Genomic DNA, 19,051 nt, shown 5'->3' with positions numbered 1-19,051 from the left:
TGCTACACAGCAAAGGTTTCAGGTGTTTAAAAATGTGTTTGCCATACTTCAGTGATACATGTGGTGAATCAAAGAACAATATTCTAGCAACTGGCCGGTTAGCTCAGTTGGTTAGAGCGTGGTGCTAATAACGCCAAGGTCGCGGGTTCGATCCCCGTACGGGCCAGAAGGGTTACTTTTGCTCGCTCATGTCCGACTGCGACCCTATGAACTGCAACACGCCAGGCTTCCGTATTGCTGACATTCTTCCGGAGTTTGAGGTTCGCGGATTCGGTGAACTACATTTACTCTTTCCAATACCTGCTGTTGGAGAAGACAGTGGCACCCCACTCCAGTATTCTTGCCTGGAAAATCCCTTGGACGGAGGAGCCCGATAGGCTGCAGTCCGTGGGGTCGCTAAGAGTCGGACACGACTGAGCGACTTCACTTTCATTTTTCACTTTCATGCATTGGAGAAGGAAATGGCAACCTACTCCAGTATTCTTGCCTGGAGAAACCCAGGGACGGGGGAGCCTGGTGGGCTGCCGTCTATGGGGTCACACAGAGTCGGACACGACTGACGTGACTTAGCAGCAGCAGCAGCATACCAGCTGTTATCCGGGAGTTTGTACCTGGAACTAGTTACCTTCCCAAATCACGAACGACACCGAACCCACTCCTTTTCAAAACAAAACTGCCCGCTCAGGTCAGGGCTTGAAAGGGCGCTCCGCCGAGCTCAGGGTAGCTTCCGCGTCTGCTCTTACCTGAGAGAAAGCTGTTCCAGACGGGCGAGAGAATGGAAGAACATCCCGGGAAGATGGGGCGGGGCCACCAGTGTGAAGTCAATCACAATCTGTTTTTTGGTGTTCTTGCTGAGCAGTCTCCTAGCCCGGGAAGGCATAAAATTACAAAAGGGATAGTGTGTGCAGAACTTGGGGAGTAAGAAAGGCTGAGAGTGAGAAGTTCTGCAGTGTATGTGTAGTCGTGGCCGAGTGGTTAAGGCGATGGACTAGAAATCCATTGGGGTCTCCCCGCGCAGGTTCGAATCCTGCCGACTACGCACCTGTTTTTTTCTTCTCGGACGCACTCTACAATTACTTACTTGCCTTTTGTCCTAGGCCTCTACGGGGATTGATTGATCCCGGTAGGGGCCACAGACACTCTCCAACCACGTCCTTCTTGCTAAGGTTGAGGTCTTTAATTTGCTTCTTTCAATAAGGTATCGGGGGCAGCTCTTGAATGGATGTTTGATGTCAAACAATGATTTATCAAAATTAAATTTAGAGAAGTAAATTGTGACCAGGATCCCGGTGGTGAACTTGTGTATACGCCTTCAGTGGTCACTTGTGTGTGTTTGGCGCCGTGGCTTAGTTGGTTAAAGCGCCTGTCTAGTAAACAGGAGATCCTGGGTTCGAATCCCAGCGGTGCCTTTCGGAAGTAAGAAAGAGCCTGTTTTCTTATCCTAATGAATTAATCAACTCCTTTTAGATGGGAAGACCCAAGGTTACCATTTCTGCTTATCGCCGTTTGAGAGAAGCTCCTCGCTCCGTTAGACTGCTCCAAAACCTTCCGCAGTGACCAGGGCGGGAACCCTATGCAGGCCTGCACCTTCCTTTGCCCAGAGGACGCCACACCGTCCTGGTGCTGGTGAACCAGCCGTGGCAGCCTTCCCATAGCCTTGACATCTTTCTCTATCCTGGGACATCCCTAGAAGCTGAGTTGGTTTGTTTTGCTTGATTCTTCATTAAAGTTCTTTTGGCTTTGAGGCCTCAGAATTATATGTGTGTATATATTATATATATAGTTAATTTAAAAAATTGAGAGGTCCATCTTCTATGCGCACGTCCTGTGTCAGGCCCTTCAAATATAATGATCTTCATAAGCTGGCAGTGGGTTAGGAATTAGCAGGAGATTACAGCTAGTATGGAGCCCTCTGGTTCCCACAAGAGGACGTGAAAGGGCTGGGACCCTATGGACAGAATGGAAGTAGAAGAGAGCATATCTGGTGGGGTCTCCAGGGAGACTGGGGTGGCAGAGCAGCCATTTCTGGAGCACTGAAGCCAAGCTTGGAGAGCAGAAGTAAATGCTGCGGAGAAGGAGGCAAGAAGTAGGATCCGTGCACAGTTGACTGGGCCCGAACCTTCTTGGAAGTTAGGCAGAAAGGTCTAGACACCATCCTTGGCCTGGGAAGTACTGCCAGATATCTGAGCACAAATTTGGCTTGAAAGACTTGCTATATAGAGATGACAGGTCAAGTAAGTGAAGCAGCACCACCAGGACTAGATTTGTGCCAGCTGCATGCTATGCATAACCAGATGAATAAGGCACACCTCTTTTCTCATAGGAAGGAGGACGAAGTCACAGCACAGTGCCCCAAGGGCAGGGACTGGGCACTGGGATAAGGTGGAGAAAAGAAATGGCACCTCATTGGGCCTGATTGTGAAGATTGATCAGGGGAGGCTTTCTGGAGGAGGTGAGTCTTAGACTCTTTTAAAAAGACCATGTGGAAATTTGCCTGTGTTCTATTAAACACCTTTGTTCTGTAACACCTTTGTTCAATGTCCTGGGAATACAGCAGAGAAAAATAAACACAACAATAATGTTTTTAAAATTAAATAATGTGATATGCTAAGTAGCTGCTACATAGAAGAATAACACAAGGGATCAGATACTATGGGGGGCAGGGGACCTCCAGGAGGACAGGGTTCAGTTATAGAAGTGTCAAAGACTTGCACCAATGCAGCTATAGGAGAGATGGAGAGGAGGGGATGAATTTGAGACATGTTTAGTATAAAAAACACACTAGGACTCAGTAACTGATGGGAAGTGGAGTCCAAGGAAAAGGGAGAAGAAGGTCAGGATGTTGTCTTCTCAAATTCATAACTTCTCAGATTCACCAAGAATATCTTTTCACTCTTTTCCACCCTTTCTCTTTCAAACCACCCATGAGGTAAGGGCCCAAAGTTATAGCTTAGAACTCAGTGTTTCCCTGTAAAGTTTTGACTCCTGTTAAAATGTAAAATATTTGCACCAAAGTTGAAATGACATCAGTTGTTTACACCTTAGTTCTTGGATTCTAAAAGTGAGGTTCATAGATACTGTATGGATTTTTCTAGAAAAGGAGGCCTTCATCGTGTTCTATAAGGGCTTTAGGCTTTGGCCTCTGTGCCAATTAAGTGCCTGACAGTAGATAAGAAAGAGATGACTAGAGACGGGGAAGGCTGGTGCCCAGGACTGGGGAGACAGAAAACGGAAAAGGCTAGAGGGAGGGTGATGCCTTGCAGCACTCCTCACCCATCTGGAAGGCCTGGGAGGCTGACAGGAAAGGATGGGGTGTTCTCTGCTGCCCTACCCCACTGTCCGGCCAGGGCTGCCTGAGAAGGAAAAAGCAAAGAGCTGAACTCTTCACTCAAGTTCCCCCACCCAGCCCCACGTCCCCGCCCTCCACCGAAGTATCTGTGAGTAGGACTTTAAGAAGGGGCTGGTTCCACAAACCATAAGACCGGCCTGTGAAGCAAGATGGTTCAGGCCAGAGATGCTACGAGGGGGTCGAGTTCAGGGGCAGATCAGAACCCTTCCGGGAAGACACTCAGGTGCAGGAACTGAGCTGGCGAGGAATTGACACCACCAGGTCCTGCCTGGATGGACTCTTGGCGGCCCCCAAGTGAGAGCAGGCGAAGTGTATTAAAACCTTAGAAGTTCGCAGTTTGGAAGGCCGATTCCCCCAACCCGACCTTTCCAGTCGTTCATCTCAATGACGCCCCCTTCGTTGGGTCTTCTTGGCCCCAGGAATTATTCCCTCGCCTGGACACTACCCTGCGGTCTGGGGAGATTGTGGGCTCTCGCAGTGTCGGTCGCTCCAGACGCAGGGACCGAAAGAGGGACTGGTGTTCTCAGAAAGATTCAGGACTCATTAATTGTCCCCAGAAAGGCAATTCTACCGCTAGTCTTCAAAACTGCGCAGAGGGCTGAGTCCAAGGACGACCGGTAGAAGCAGGAAGAGTCGAGACTCGGGATTACGGAGTGGCACCTAGGAAGCAGGTTACTCTGGTGCTCGAGGCAGTCCTGGAAGGCTGCTGTGGGCGAGGCCGAGACCACTCCCTCCCACTTCCCCGACGTTATTTCCTGGGAGGAGTCGAAGCTCGCGGTCAAGAGCAGAGAGGATCCCAGACCCCTGCTCCAATGTGTTCTGCGTCGGGGCTGGTGGTCCCCGGGTGCGCACCAAGATCAGGGCACCGAGGATCACAGCCCTGGGACCGCAGAAAGCCTGGGACGACCTCTAAAGTCCTCCACGGTCGATTTTGTACGTCGGCTCGTTGGTCTAGGGGTATGATTCTCGCTTCGGGTGCGAGAGGTCCCGGGTTCAAATCCCGGACGAGCCCGACCTTCAGCTTTTGCAGAAGACAGAACGCCCCAATGTGATTCTCACTTGGAATGGCACTGAGGCTGGGTTGGAAAGAGATCCGAGTGAACTGAGCGCTTCAAAGTGTGCAGGCAGCTCTTTTGTTCTGAGTGGACACTCGGGGGTCAGGAAGGGGCTCACAGTGCACAGTCCTCAGTGTGCCGGGAAGAGGGAAGGCACTTCCGAACTTGGGCAAGCACTCGCTTTCTGCTCCCCCACATCCTCCTTGGTGCCAGCCCTCGACCGCCAGAGCCTGGTTGCGGTTTAATTGATGTCAGTCAACTTGTAGTAGTGGATGACAGGTAGTGAAACGGGTTGGGACCTGTTCAGTTATGTCTGGGAGAGACCAAGGACTGGCAGAATTCAGGTCTCTGCAGCCTTGGAGTTCTGTGTCTCGGTAACACCTGCACGTTTTCGCCCTTCTGGGGACTCTCAGTTATCGTCTAGAACGTGCATAGTATTGGGTCAGCATATCTTAGTGGACGGAAGGACAACATCCCCACCCAGGAACTTCGCCCTTGTATGCTGAGCTCGGTAGAATATAGATCAAGGATTTGAATCAAATTTACTTCAGCTCCTTCCTCGTTAGTATAGTGGTGAGTATCCCCGCCTGTCACGCGGGAGACCGGGGTTCGATTCCCCGACGGGGAGGAATAAGCAGTTTTGTTCTTTCTCGTTTTTTTTTTTTTTTTTTCTTTCTCGTTTTTTACAGCTGTTAGAATCTTACTGTTTATTTCTGAAGTACCTGTCCCGAGTCATGGGATAGAGACAAAAAGAAGACTAGAAGAAAAAGAAAAGCAGAAGAAGAGAAATGATTTGTCCTGACTCAAACTCACATTCTAAATTTCAAGTTAATGTTTTATTTTAAGTAACTTGCCTTTTAAGTGTGCGACTAAATTAATTGTTCTCTCCATTCAATACGTTTATGAGCTATTATCCTCACTGTTCAGTAAGCTTATTAGACCCGTTTAGTTGACGATAATTCAAAAAACACAAGAAGGGAGACAGAAGATAACTGCACCAGTGTAATTCATGAAGGATCTTTAAAAAAAAAAATAAAAGGAAAGAAAAATAACTTGCGTTGGCCGGGAATCGAACCCGGGTCAACTGCTTGGAAGGCAGCTATGCTCACCACTATACCACCAACGCTACATACTGTACCAAGATTCCTGGAATTCCTTAATAGTTAGATCTACAGGGTCCTGGTTTCAGTGATCCAAGACTGAGACTGGAGAAGGAAGGACAAAAGCGACGAGAACACAGAAATAATGGGTGTGGTGTACGAAGCACCCACGTGTGAGCGGCGCTTGGCTCCGGGCACCGCCAATGCGCTGGACTCACCACGCTAGAGATTGTGTGATTATACCCAGATAGAAACCAAAGTCAAGAGAGGCCAAGTGAAGGAGGAGCCGAGATTAAATCTAAGATTTGTCTAGGGCGCCAGTTGTGCACCGACAGTTCATTAGACCCGGAAACTCCAGAAATAAATCTCAAACACATGAAATCTTTTCTCTGTTGAGTAACCTCAAAGTGCACCGAAGTTAAAGAATTGAGCTTTAAACCAAGTGCCACTAAACACGACTTGTCGGGAGGATGGTTAATCCCGCAGTGAGCGCGGGTCCAGCCCACTGGCCGCTCGAAGAACCACAAGACTGGGGTGGGGCCTAAGAGTAAAACCCCGCCCATTAATGATGACGATGCATCTGTTCAGGAGATCCGTCAAAACGCGGCCTCGGGAAGGCCTCGTGGCGCAACGGTAGCGCGTCTGACTCCAGATCAGAAGGTTGCGTGTTCAAATCACGTCGGGGTCACAGCGTTATTTTCGGTGTGATAAGCTTTTCACCTGAGATTTCTTTTTCGGGAAAGAAAAAAAAAAAAAAGAGCATCGTGTTATTATATGGAAAAATATGGAAACCTGAGTGTTTCTGTAATTTTTTTCCCCTAAAGCATCTGCGTTTTCTCCTAAAATACAAATTTTGAAGCTTTTATTTTCATCTTACCGTTTCCTTCAAATCCTTAAAATACTAATACCTTTAATCTCATAGATATTTTAGATATCTTAACACAGAAACTGTTCATCAGTTGTTCACCAATTCTTGTTCAGAAAATATATTTTGGAGCAATAAATGTTTTTTATCGAATAAAAGTAGCAATAACGAATAATTTTAAAGTAATAATGATTGTTCATAGTCCTCTTAAAGGAGTGATTTAATTTGTGGCAGTTTAAGTTCCACTTGCCAGTGGTGTTCATAATTTTGTCCATTATTTTCACTTATCATTGTTGTAGGAATAGAATTCTATTGTCTTTATAATTATTATTTTAAAGACCATCTGAATTCAAGGGCAATGCTAGTAAGTCATTAAACAATTCTGAAGTTAGACATTCTGGCTATCTTGTTATCTGCGGTTTTGTTTTTTCTCATTATCTAAAATGTTACCATGTACATTCTTTTTTTTTTTTGCCTCTGCTGAATTTGGTCTACAACATGAATTTCTGAAACACCAGTTCCAGGGTTCAAAGAGTTCCTTAACTGAACAGCTAACTGTACTGCTGTACAACAGGTTGTTAATGTTTCAACTAAAAGCGATTTTTCCTTTTTCTTTTGTAGTCTCTCTTTTTAAAACATCAAGTATGTTTCAATTATCATGTTCTTGTATTTGGTTTATTATTTTTAATGGTTTTAATCATCTCTGATGTTCTCTCCATGAAGTAGAACATAGGGGTATTAAAAAAAGTATTTTGTATTTAATTTGTAGGAATCAAGACCATCCCCAAGAAAAAGAAATGCAAAAAAGCAAAATGGCTGTCTGAGGAGGCCTTACAAATAGCTGTGAGAAGAAGAGAAGTGAAAAGAAAAGGAGAAAAGAAAAGATATACCTATTTGAATGCAGAGTTCCAAAGAATAGCAAGGAGAGATAAGAAAGCCTTCCTCAGCGATTAATGCAAAGAAATAGGGGAGAACAATAGAATGGGAAAGACTAGAGATCTCTTCAAGAAAATTAGAGATACCAAGGGAACATTTCATGCAAAGATGGGTTCCATAAAGGACAGAAATGGTAAGGACCTAACAGAACCAGAAGATATTAAGAAGAGGTGGCAAGAATACACAGAATAACTGTACAAAAAAGACCTTCACAGATAATCACAATGATATGATCACTCACCTAGAGCCAGACATCCTGGAATGTAAAGTCAGGTGGGCCTTAGGAAACATCACTACGAACAAAGCTAGTGGAGGTAATGGAATTCCAGTTGAACTATTTCAAATCCTGAAAGATGATGCTGTGAAAGTGCTGCACTCAATATGCCAGCAAATTTGGAAAACTCAGCAATGGCCACAGAACTGGAAAAGGTCAGTTTTCATTCCAATCCCAAAGAAAGGCAATGCCAAAGAATGCTCAAACTACCACACAGTTGCACTCATCTCACATGCTAGTAAAGTAATGCTCAAAATTCTCCAAGCCAGGCTTCAGCAATACGTGAACTGTGAACTTCCAGATGTTCAAGCTGGTTTTAGAAAAGGCAGAGGAACCAGAGATCAAATTGCCAACATCCTCTGGATCATCGAAAAAGCAGGAGAGTTCCAAAAAAACATCTATTTCTGCTTTATTGACTGTGCCAGAGCCTTTGACTGTGTGGATCACAATAAACTGTGGAAAATTCTTCTAGAGATGGGAATACCAGACCACCTGACCTGCCTCTTGAGAAACCTGTATGCAGGTCAGGAAGCAACAGTTAGAACTGGACATGGAACAACAGACTGGTTCCAAATAGGAAAAGGAGTATGTCAAGGCTGTATATTGTCACCCTGCTTATTTAACTTATATGCAGAGTATGTCATGCGAAAGTGATGGGACCGGATGTCATGTTATTAGTTTTCCGGTCCCATCACTTCATGGCAAATAGATGGGGAAACAGTGGAAACAGTGGCTGACTTTTTTCTGGGCTCCAAAATCACTGCAGATGGTGATTGCAGCAATGAAATTAAAAGACACTTACTCCTTGGAAGGAAAGGTATGACCAACCTAGACAGCATATTAAAAAGAAGAGACATTACTTTGCCAACAAAAGTCTGTCTAGTCAAGGCTATGGTTTTTCCAGTGGTCATGTATGGATGTGAGAGTTGGACTATAACGAAAGCTGAGCTCCGAAGAAGTGATGCTTTTGCACTGTGGTGTTGGAGGTGGTGTTGGAGGATACTCTTGAGAGTCCCTTGGACTGCAAGGAGATCCAACCAGTCCATCCTAAAGGAGATCAGTCCTGAGTGTTCACTGGAAGGACTGATGCTGAAGTTGAAACTCCAATACTTTGGCCACCTGATGTGAAGAGCTGACTCATTTGAAAGACCCTGATGCTGGGAAAGATTGAGGGCAGGAGGAGAAGGGGACGACAGAGGATGAGATGGCTGGATGGCATCACCGACCCGATGGACATGGGTTTGGGTGGACTCTGGGAGTTGGTGATGGACAGGGACGCCTGGCATGCTGCGGTTCTTGGGGTTGCAAAGAGTCGGACACGACTGAGCAACTGAACTGAACTGAACTGAACAAATATTCTCCAGACTTCACTGCAGTCATTATAAGTCCAGGGCTACCTGTTTTTTTGCTGCTTCTGGTATATTGGGGAAAAAAACAAAGAAATTTCGGCTATCCACTCCATTGGCTTTGTTTTTCTCAGTGCGGAATTTCTTCTTTGATATCGCTTTCCTTTGTTAGTGCAACAGGCTTGGGCTGCAGAAGAGGAATGTAGGACTTTTCCACAGCACACAAAACAAACACCCACTCAGGCTGCAATCTGCGCCTTGCTCTCCTCTCTTCTCCTTGATCCCAGTGTCAGAGGGTGTGTCACGTGTACCAAGATAGAGGCTGACAATCCATCAGCCTTTGTTGCAGTACCCAAATGTGCTCTATTTGAGAACCGCTGATGATTTAGCACCGGGAGAGCTCAGGAACTCAGGCCACCTAATAGTGAAAGAGGGTGAGGCTAGCAGTCGGGAGTCTTGCACCTGCCTTAGTGTCTGCATAAACCAGGGCACCTTTAAGGAGATACAAAATGGTAATTTTCTCATTCTCTTTCCTTCTACATTAAAACAGCTTTTTTATTGGAGTATAGTTGATTTACAATATTGTGTTAGTCTCTGCGGTCCAGCAAAGTGAGTCAGGTATGCACATACATATATTCACTCTTTATTATTATTATTATTATTATTATTTTGCTTCCCTTGTGGCTCAGCTGGTAAAGAATCCTCCAGAAATGAGGGAGACATAGGTTCGATCCCTGGGTTGGGAAGATCCCCTGGCAAAGGGAAAGTCTTCCCACTCCAAGATTCTGGCCTGGAGAATTCCATGGTCTGTATAGTCCATGGGGTCGCAAAGAGTCAGACACAACTGAGTGACTTTCACCCACTTTTTTTAGATTCTTTTTCCGTATATATAGGTCAGTACAGAGCATTGAATAGAGTTCCTTGTGCTATACAACATATCTTTATTAATTATCTATTTTATATATAGTAGCATACATATGTCAATCCCAATATCCCGGTTTATCCCTCTCCCCTTCCCAACCATAAATTTGTTTTCTACATCTGTGACTCTGTTTTGTAAATAAATTCATTTGTATCACTTTTTTTAGATTCCACATATAAGTGGTATCATGCAATATTTGTTTATTGCTGCACTTTTTTTTTTTTGCCACGCAGCGTGGCTTGCAGGACTTCATGCCGTCCCTGACCAGGGTTTGAACCTAGGACAAGGGCAGTGAAAGAGCCAAATTGGAACTAGACCTCTAGGGAAGGAACTGAGAGATTTACTTTTAATTAGCCTGTGTTGATTTTATCATGCTCATGCATATTTAAAAGTCAGGAGTCTTCCCTGGTGGTACAGTGGATAAGGATCCCCCTCTACCAATGCAGGGGACAGGGGTTCCACCTCTATTCCAGGAAGATTTCACATACCACGGAACAGCTAAGCCCCTACACCACAACTACTGAACGTGGGCACTAGAGCCCGCTGTGGTACAACTACTGAAGTTGGTGGGCCTAGAGCCTGTGCTCCATAACAAGAGAAGCAACCATAATGAGAAACCCGCACACAGCCAAGAAGAGTACTCTGGCTCACCCCAATTAGAGAAATCGGTGCGCAGCAACAAAGACCAAGTGTAACCAAAAAATAAATAAAAATCAGTACATCAACAGAATGGGTAAATTTCAAAAATGTTGAATGAGAAAAGTCAGACACCAGAGAATATATTCTGTATGGTCCTGTTTGCATAGGTCAAGACAGGCAAAACCAATCTGTGAGGGAGACTGGATGTTGAGTCTGCCTCATCAGAGAGAACAGAGAACCATTCTGGATGGGGCTGGACTGGAGGTAGATTGGTGGTACTCAGTGTGGTCCACAGACTGGTGCCACTTCATGAAATGTTACTTTCAGGTTCAGGATGAGTAGAGAATTTGAGAGTTGAGTATTTAAAAAGCTCTACAGCATTTGGCAGAGTACTTTTATAAATGCTGTGCTTAGTCGCTCAGTCATATCCAACTCTTTGTGACCCCATGGACTGTAGCTCGTAGGGCTCTTCTGTCCGTGGGGGATTCTCCAGGCAAGAATACTGAAGTGGGTTACCATTATAAATACTAGTTATAACCAAAAAATATGTAGTCTTGTAATTTTTATATTTTTTATACTTTATTTTTCAAGGAATTCATTTTTAGTGTATGTTGTAAAAGTATCAATTTGTGATCGATTGAAAATACTTAAAACTGGTTCTTCCCTACCAATCATTTGAGAAGCACTGGGGTAAATAACAGAGATTCTGTTCACTAACTTGAACAGGCAGCTGATGGTTGCCTAGCTGCCAGGACAGATAGGTTTTGTTTTGCTTTGTTTTTTATGAATAATGCAAATCTCGATTTTATGCTGGCCCATCAACTATTTCTGAAAGGCCAAGTGTCTTCTGATATAATGCGCAAGTGGGAATATAAAGACTCCAGTGGACAGAGAAACTATATGGGGATCCACCAGGCATATCCCACCCATGCACAAGGTCCCTGACAGGTTCTAGAAAAGTCTCCTTTCACTAGATTATGAGGGATAAAGTATACTGCAAGTGATAGGATTTTTCTAAAGCTCTTCATTAGCTAGTCACTCTATGCCACATATGTTGTTAAAGGCACTGAAATTGAAATGGGATCCCTGATTCTGGGAAGTGGTGTTGGGCTGACCCTGAATGAAAACAGCATCACATTTCCAGAAGCAAATGCTCTTTTCACTGGTGGCCATATTCATCAAATCTCTAGAGATACATTATGCACAGATTTACAACTTTAAAGAAATCATGGGCTCCCAACAATAAAATTGTAAGCAACTGTGGCACCCTCCAGTTTCTACCAGTGTGGTCCCTAGCTACTTTAACTGTAGAGGCTGGGAGACAAAGTTACTTTATCAGCTGCCTTTGCAGTTGTCATGTGATAGGGAAGCCAGACACAGTTTTAGCCCAGGAGAAATCTACTGAGAACTTTCTTTTTTGGCCCCAAGTGTGGCTTCTGGGGAACTTAGTTCCCCCACCAGGGTTTAACCCTGGCCCTCCACAGTGAGAGCATCAAGTCCTAACCACTGGACCACCAAGGAATTCCTATACTGGGGACTTTTAGAAAGGCTTCTGCTTTTTCTGTTAAAAGAAAGAGACAGTTGGCATTCATCTTGAAGTCGGAAGGGGAATGTTAAGAGAATCACAGAAGAGGTCAATCCAGACCTCTAACATTGTTCAGTTCCTGAGCCAGCTTACCTACTTTCTGATTTATTGTGGAAGAGAAAATAGATGTCTGTTGTATGTGCCATTGTTAGCTGAGTTTCCTGTTACTTGCAGCCAAAAGCGTTGTGAACTGATCTAGAAACCCATTTGGACTTATTTAATTTACATCGGGTTGAATCATGTGAAACTGGTGTTTTCTGTAGGTCAGAATGATTGTCAGTTTTGCATCATTCAACCCAAATAACTAATAACACTCTAGATCTGTAGATGCGTATCGTTAGTAAGCTTATGACAGCAAATACCAAAACTCGTAACTTAGTGCATTAGGGAAGGAGACGGATTGGCTCATGGAAGAAAACCTAGTTGCTTTTGTTAGCCTGCCAGGCTCCTCTGTTCATGGGATTTCCCAGGAAAGAATACTGGAGCCGGTTGACATTTCCTGCTCCAGGGGATCCCACCGACAGGGAGTCGAACTCGCGTCTCCTGCTTTGGCAGGCGGATTCTCCAACGCTGAGCTACAAGAGAAATCCAGTTCATACATATACACAAGAATAAATTCCAGATTATATTGATGACTTAAATTTTAAAAACAAAACACCAGTAAGACTACTTGAGGCTTGAGGAAAACTCTTTCTAAGCTAAAACCCTGGTTGCCCCGGCTCTCATTCTGCTTTTTCCATTGGGCCCCTGGAGCTACGTCATGGAACACTTAGCCAATGAGAATTGGGCATGGGCAGCAGTCTCAACCAATGGGACCCGGGCGGGAGATTTGAAAGGACCTCGGCGGGGCTGAGGGGGCGCGGCCGGACCGATTCAGTTGTTGCCAGCGGCCAAGGTACCACGGGTTTCTTTCGGGATTCTTGCTCCGGGAGAGGCCAGGTGATCCGGCAGGTTGGTTGCTCTAGGGTGGAGAAAGGGGTCCTGGAAGGAGTGAGGCCGGTAGCAGGGTGGAGGCGGAGAGGCGAGTGCGGGGATGCGCTCTGATGAAGCCAGCTTTTGGACTTGCGCCCTTTCACCGACTGCTTCCCTCCCCCACCACCCCGCTTCGGCAAACACTTCCGGCTAGATCGATCAGACCCCTCACTTCTCTCTCCTTTTTTTTTCTTTTTCTTTTTTTGCTTCTCACGGCTGTTTCTCTTCTCTGCCCAGTTCCCTCCCCCTTTCCCTCTACGGATGGCCCAGAAGGAGAACGCCTACCCCTGGCCCTACGGCCGGCAGACGGTAAGGGCTTTCTCACTTCCCCTCTGCCAGAGGCGACCAGCATGGCGACTTCCTGCTTGCAGATTCGAGATCCTGCAGAGGGCGATCCTCTTAGCACTTTTCTCCTAGCTTTGCACCAGCGCATGGGCCCCAGTCAGGTCATTTGTAGCCACATCCTATCCGGTGCTACCAGTTTGAATTTGACCATCCTGTGAGGACCTCTGCAGAGCTGAGCCTACTTGTCACATACAAATGGCGTCTGGGACTGAGCAGGCAGAGTCTGGCCTGTTAGGCCATGAATCTCAACTGTTGTCCTGAAAAAATAGGCTAGGCAGGAAATAGATATAGGGTATTTATTTATTTATTTTTTGATATAGGGTATTTAGATGAGTTTATAAGTTTAAAAGGTCCAAGAGAAGTCTTACTTAAGAATTTGGATTTTAATAACTGGTGTGACATATGCATCAAAAGGTTTTATTTTCCAGTGAATCTACCCTCTGATTTGAAATGCTAGCATTATTGTATATATTAAATTCCCACTTATATGTGGATCTATTTCTGGACTCCATTTTGTTCAACTTGCTTATTTGTAAATCCTAAATTCGCTGTTTGTGAACAAGTCTGTAGGAGCACTGAGGCTCTTTCTCTCTTGTTTAAAGAAGAAAGAAGGGGCCCAACATGAGCTTTGTTCTCTATTGGTGGGGCTTGAGTATCCTGGAGGATCCCTCTATCCCCTTGTCCATCAGCTCCCTCCCTGGTGAAGCTCTGAATGGGGAGGCTGAATGAGATGACACTGTCATGTCTACACCAGTCACTCCCAAAAGAAAGTGGTGTGTATTACTCACAAGTTGAAAGTGACAAGTGCTCCAGGACCATTAGAATAGCCTTCAGTGTCCCTAAAGCCTGTTGTTGCAAAGGGGTAAATACTTAGATTTGCTGAACACTCCAGGCCCCAAGGATTTTATCTGAGCCTTAACAGACTGAGTTTAGGGGACTGTGAGAATACCTGTTCTGAAGCTCCTTGAATGGTAGGTGTTCATTACCCCAGCCTCTACTGCCCCCTGGGGTAGGGGGCTGGGTAAATGAGTGGTGTTATGGACAAGACTGAGTAGCAAACTTATGGTTTCACTGTTCCTCTTTGAACTGGGGATGGGGTGGGGTAGGTGGGTGGCTTTATAGCAAGCCCTGAAATGCTGCTTGTAGCGCATTCCAACCCGGTCACCGGGATAAAGGCACCCTCAGAGCTCCCCTCTGGTCCTCAGGCTCAGCCTGGCCTGAACACCCTGCCCCAGAGAGTCCTCCGGAAGGAGCCTGTCACCCCTTCGGCGCTTGTCCTCATGAGTCGCTCCAATGCCCAGCCCACAGGTAAACTAGCACAAAGGGAGGGGATTGACCTGAGGGAACTAGGGTCTGCAGAGGGTGGCGGGGGGATGAAAATATCAAAGGATGGCCTCAAATTCCCTGTTCTTTCCTTAGCTGCCCCTGGTCAGAAGGTGGTGGAGAACAGCAGTGGGACCCCCAACATCCCGAAGTAAGCTCCCCAGGCTTTGGGGTGGCAACAGAGGGGGTGGGACAAAGGCAGGAGGAGGAGAGGGATGCAGGCGAGAAAGCCTGATCCATCCTCAGTTCCCCTGGAAGAGAAGCAGGACTGCAGGCAGGAGGGGTGGAGGTACAGGGAGAAGGCAAACACCTCAGAGGACCAACTAACCACTGCTCAGCTGCTCCACCACTTCTTCCCAAACAGGCGTTCCTTCACAATCGATGACTTTGAGATTGGGCGTCCTCTGGGCAAAGGCAAGTTTGGAAATGTATACTTGGCTCGGGAGAAGAAAAGCCATTTCATCGTGGCGCTCAAAGTCCTCTTCAAGTCTCAGATTGAGAAGGAGGGTGTGGAGCACCAGCTGCGTAGAGAGATCGAAATCCAAGCCCATCTGCAGTATGCTCAACGTCCCCTGAGCCAGAGCCCCCTGCCCCCCCAACCCCACTCTTCCTCCAACCCCACCACATCTGGACTGTCTTCTCTGCAGCTGCGGCCACGCAGCCCCAATGAGCTCTCAATCCCAGCCAGATCCTTGAATCCAGAAAATCACCTCCAGTCCCCACTTAGGACTGCCACCTGGCTTCCCCTACCTGGCCCAGACCTGACCCAGTTTGCCCCAATGCGACCTGTCATCTTTCCCATTTCCTTAGGCCAGAATGCAGCCTGATGCCTCCTCTGTCTCCTCTCCCAGACATCCCAACATCTTGCGTCTCTACAACTATTTCTATGACCGGCGAAGGATCTACTTGATTCTGGAGTATGCCCCCCGTGGGGAGCTCTACAAGGAGCTGCAGAAGAGCCGAACTTTTGACGAGCAGCGAACAGCCACGGTCGGGGCGGGTGGGCACCTGGGGCACTGGCAGGGGCCTAGAGGCTGGGGGGACGCTGTTTGCAGCCCGAGGTCAGTCCTTGTCTGACTGTCTGTCATTGGCCCCCAGATCATGGAGGAGCTGGCAGATGCTCTGACATACTGCCATGCGAAGAAGGTGATTCACAGAGACATCAAGCCAGAAAACCTGCTCTTGGGGCTCCGGGGAGAGCTGAAGATTGCTGACTTTGGCTGGTCGGTGCATGCCCCCTCCCTGAGGTATGGTGGGCCAGGAGGCCAACCCTGGGTATGAAGCCACTCAAAATAAAACCCCTCCAGATCTTTTTACCCAGAGACATTTTGGGTTGTTCTCATGTAAATATATAGACACAGCAATATCTTCACAAAAATAGGAGACTCTGGGAGTTCCCTGCTGGTCCAGTGGTTAGGACTCCAGCTTTCACTGCAGGGGGCCCAGGTTCAATGCAACCTTAGTTCCCTGGTCAAGGGGACTAAGATCCTGCAAACCATGCAGTGTGGCCAAAAACAAAAACAGGAGGCTCAGTTTTGTCACCCAGATTTCTCACTTGAAACATTGGGACTTTCTTGCCATATCACTGAGAATACTCCCACATCATTTTTAATGGCTTCATAGTATTGCACAGTAGAGATGTAACGTGATTAAGCAACATGTGGTTGATGGACATCTGAAATTTTTCCTTTAATTCTAAGGTGAACGTTGCCCTCATATCTGATTTAAGGTACGGCCCTCAGTGTGGAAATGCAGAGGCAGTGTGTTAGCCCCACTCCTACCCCAAAGACCCCATCAGAGCCTGATTGGAAGACCCCTGGCACATCCTGGGGTCTGGGCTTCCTGTCAGGCTGCAGGGAAAGGAAGGAAAGTCTGGATCTGAGATCCCTGCCCATTCACACCCCCACCTCCACCCCCCCAGGAGGAAGACAATGTGCGGCACTCTGGACTACCTGCCCCCAGAGATGATTGAGGGGCGCACGCACAATGAGAAGGTGGACCTGTGGTGCATCGGTGTGCTCTGCTATGAGCTGCTGGTGGGAAACCCACCCTTTGAGAGTGCTTCCCACAATGAGACGTACCGGCGCATTGTCAAGGTGGGAGGCTGGCCCCCGGGGGTCTAGCTGGAGTTTGTGCCAGCTCAGGGGCTGGGGTGGGGAGGGGGCACACTGTTGCTATTGATGTTAAATCCTGCTAATAGAGTGGGAAGTGGAGGCAAAAGCAGCCAGGATGAAGCCCTTCTCTCCTTCTTGCAGGTGGACCTAAAGTTCCCTCCTTCTGTGCCCGTGGGAGCTCAGGACCTCATCTCCAAGCTGCTCAAGCATAACCCCTCAGAACGCCTGCCACTGGCCCAGGTCTCTGCCCACCCTTGGGTCCGGGCCCACTCTCGCAGGGTGCTGCCTCCCTCTGCCCCTCAGTCTGTCCCCTGAAATGTCCCTGTCATTTTCTCAGTTGTGTCTGTCTGTATATGTGTAGTTAGGGGGGGGGTCCCCAGCCTGTTTCTGCGTCTGTCTTCCACCTCCTCTTTATTTAATAAAGGCTGAAGCTTTTTGTACTGATGAGTGTAGATGTTTACAGGTGGAGACTGCTGTGGAGGGAAGTCTTCACCTGTGGGGAGGAGGCGAGGGAGTTGCCTATGCGGGGCACTGGGGTGGGCACTGCATCACCACCCCTGGCAGCACCCCTCAGCACTGAAAGCAACCTCTCAGCTCTAACCCCATCTGGTCAGCTTCCAACCATCCCACTTCCACATCTTTTCTTTCCCCTGCTCTGGCTCCCAGGCCTGGGGATGCTGGGGACCTCGGCTCCACCTTGCTGTGCCTGCACACCAGCCATCACCAGCCGTCTCCATCCACCTTCTCTTATTGCTCCCTCTTAGTTGACCTCTAATCTTTCCCTTTCCTGGGTCAGTCTTGCTCACCCAGGAGCAATTAAAGTTGTCTTTTTTGTTTGTTTTTCTGCTCTGGTGAGGATTTAGCACAGGAGTAGATAGAAGCTGATGGTGTCTTGTTCCTGACCTAAGGTTTCACTGCTATGTATGATGCCTGCAATCTGGTGCTTCCTGTAGGTTTTGTTGTTTTGTTTTGGCCACCCGAGCAGCATGCAGGATCTTACGTTTCTCTGACCAGGGGACGAACCCATTCCCCTCGCAGTGGAAGCGTGGAGTCCTAGCCACTGGACTGTCGGGGAAATCTCTTGCTGTAGGTTTTTGATACATGTCTTTTATCAGGTTAAGGAAGACCCGGGCTCTTCCTGGTTCATTAAGGGTTTGGTGTTTTTTGAAGTATGAACAGGTGTTAAGTTTCACCTAATGCTTTTTCTGCATGTGTTTATTATTTGTACTTTTAAGCCATGTGGTGAAGAACATCAATAAAGTTTCTTATTTTTATTTCATGTCAGATATTCATGCTATATTCAATTCCTAGGGCTACTGTAACAAATTGCCACAAAGCTGGGTGGTTTTAAACAGCAGAAATGGATTCTCTGGGAGGGGGGAATCAGGATGGGGAATACATGTAAAACCATGGCTGATTCATGTCAATGTATGACAAAACCCACTACAATATTGTAAAGTAATTAGCCTCCAACTAATAAAAATAAATGAGAAAAAAAAAAGAAATGGATTCTCTGACAGTTCTGGAGGCCAGAAGTCCATGATCAAGGTGTCAGTAGCACCACCCTCCCACATACACCTCTAGGGAAAAATCCTGCCTTGCCTTTTCCTTCTTCATGTGACTCCAGGCACTTCATGGCTTGTGGCTACATCACTCCAAGCTCTGCTTCTGTCTTCACACAGCCTTCCTGTCTTCACTTTCCTCTGTGTCTTAAAAGAACACTAGCAATTTGATTTATGGCTCACCTAGATAATCCAGGATAATGTTATCTCACAATCCTTAATTATATCTGCAAAGACCCTTTCCCCAAAAAACACTGCATTCATTGCTTCCAGAGGTTAAGACACTGACATATATTTTAGGGGGCTACCAGTCAACCCCACTACATATGCCCACAGATTAAAATATTTGAAGGACAGTATAGGGCTTAAAAAAAGAAAACCAGCAGTCTTCCCATTTCTCTCTCCCTAGAGACATTCCTTTTGGATTTGTTCCAAATCTTTTTACAGTTTTGCTTTGTTTTTGGTATTTACTTTGTTATCTCCAAATCACATGCTTCTGTCACTACTTTACATTTTCAGTTTTAGGCTTTAATCTATCATTTTCCTGATACAAAATGTAAGGACTTCATTCTTTAACTCCACTGCCACCAGACACAAGGGCATTTTCTGTCCCTACATCCTAATGATATAGTTATATCATAATTTTGGTTAAGATTTATTCATT

At 46.6% G+C, this 19,051-nt stretch overlaps 1 protein-coding gene and 7 non-coding genes across 15 annotated transcripts; 7 read left to right on the top strand and 1 right to left on the bottom strand.

Moving 5' to 3' along the window:
- The first annotated feature begins 92 nt into the window (after positions 1-92).
- On the top strand, positions 93-166 carry TRNAI-AAU (transfer RNA isoleucine (anticodon AAU)). The gene has a single exon. It is a non-coding gene; the product is annotated as a tRNA-Ile (tRNA).
- A 791-nt stretch (positions 167-957) lies between these two features.
- TRNAS-AGA (transfer RNA serine (anticodon AGA)) lies at positions 958-1,039 on the top strand. The gene has a single exon. It is a non-coding gene; the product is annotated as a tRNA-Ser (tRNA).
- A 296-nt stretch (positions 1,040-1,335) lies between these two features.
- Positions 1,336-1,409, top strand: TRNAT-AGU (transfer RNA threonine (anticodon AGU)). Its single transcript has one exon. It is a non-coding gene; the product is annotated as a tRNA-Thr (tRNA).
- A 2,880-nt stretch (positions 1,410-4,289) lies between these two features.
- TRNAP-CGG (transfer RNA proline (anticodon CGG)) lies at positions 4,290-4,361 on the top strand. The gene has a single exon. It is a non-coding gene; the product is annotated as a tRNA-Pro (tRNA).
- A 599-nt stretch (positions 4,362-4,960) lies between these two features.
- On the top strand, positions 4,961-5,032 carry TRNAD-GUC (transfer RNA aspartic acid (anticodon GUC)). The gene has a single exon. It is a non-coding gene; the product is annotated as a tRNA-Asp (tRNA).
- Positions 5,033-5,458: 426 nt separating this feature from the next.
- On the bottom strand, positions 5,459-5,530 carry TRNAG-UCC (transfer RNA glycine (anticodon UCC)). The gene has a single exon. It is a non-coding gene; the product is annotated as a tRNA-Gly (tRNA).
- Positions 5,531-6,120: 590 nt separating this feature from the next.
- TRNAW-CCA (transfer RNA tryptophan (anticodon CCA)) lies at positions 6,121-6,192 on the top strand. Its single transcript has one exon. It is a non-coding gene; the product is annotated as a tRNA-Trp (tRNA).
- Positions 6,193-12,888: 6,696 nt separating this feature from the next.
- Positions 12,889-18,104, top strand: AURKB (aurora kinase B). 8 transcript variants are annotated; one of them, XM_020869039.2, is made up of 9 exons: positions 12,889-12,966; positions 13,281-13,352; positions 14,594-14,696; positions 14,808-14,862; positions 15,076-15,267; positions 15,563-15,701; positions 15,810-15,958; positions 16,633-16,807; positions 16,967-18,104. In XM_020869039.2, the coding sequence occupies exons 2-9, from the start codon at positions 13,305-13,307 to the stop codon at positions 17,138-17,140; spliced, it is 1,035 nt and encodes a 344-aa protein (XP_020724698.1). In that variant the 5' UTR covers positions 12,889-12,966; positions 13,281-13,304; the 3' UTR covers positions 17,141-18,104. The 8 variants fall into 8 exon arrangements, with proteins under 8 accessions (XP_020724698.1, XP_070335155.1, XP_020724696.1 ...); XM_020869037.2 differs by having other exon boundaries at positions 12,916-13,022; XM_020869038.2 differs by having other exon boundaries at positions 12,926-13,010.
- The last annotated feature ends 947 nt before the right edge of the window (positions 18,105-19,051 follow it).

This window comes from Odocoileus virginianus, chromosome 17 (assembly GCF_023699985.2).
Source record: "Odocoileus virginianus isolate 20LAN1187 ecotype Illinois chromosome 17, Ovbor_1.2, whole genome shotgun sequence".
NCBI lineage: Eukaryota > Metazoa > Chordata > Mammalia > Artiodactyla > Cervidae > Odocoileus > Odocoileus virginianus.
The sequence above is the reverse complement of the archived record's forward strand: the minus strand, read 5'-3'. Positions and strand labels throughout refer to the sequence as shown.

Coding starts and splice junctions, on each gene's coding strand:
- AURKB (XM_020869039.2), top strand. CDS start 13,305: ATGGCCCAGAAGGAGAACGCCTACCCCTGGCCCTACGGCCGGCAGACG. Junction 14,697..14,807: donor CTCCAATGCCCAGCCCACAG/GTAAACTAGCAC, acceptor TTCTTTCCTTAG/CTGCCCCTGGTCAGAAGGTG. Junction 15,702..15,809: donor ACGAGCAGCGAACAGCCACG/GTCGGGGCGGGT, acceptor ATTGGCCCCCAG/ATCATGGAGGAGCTGGCAGA.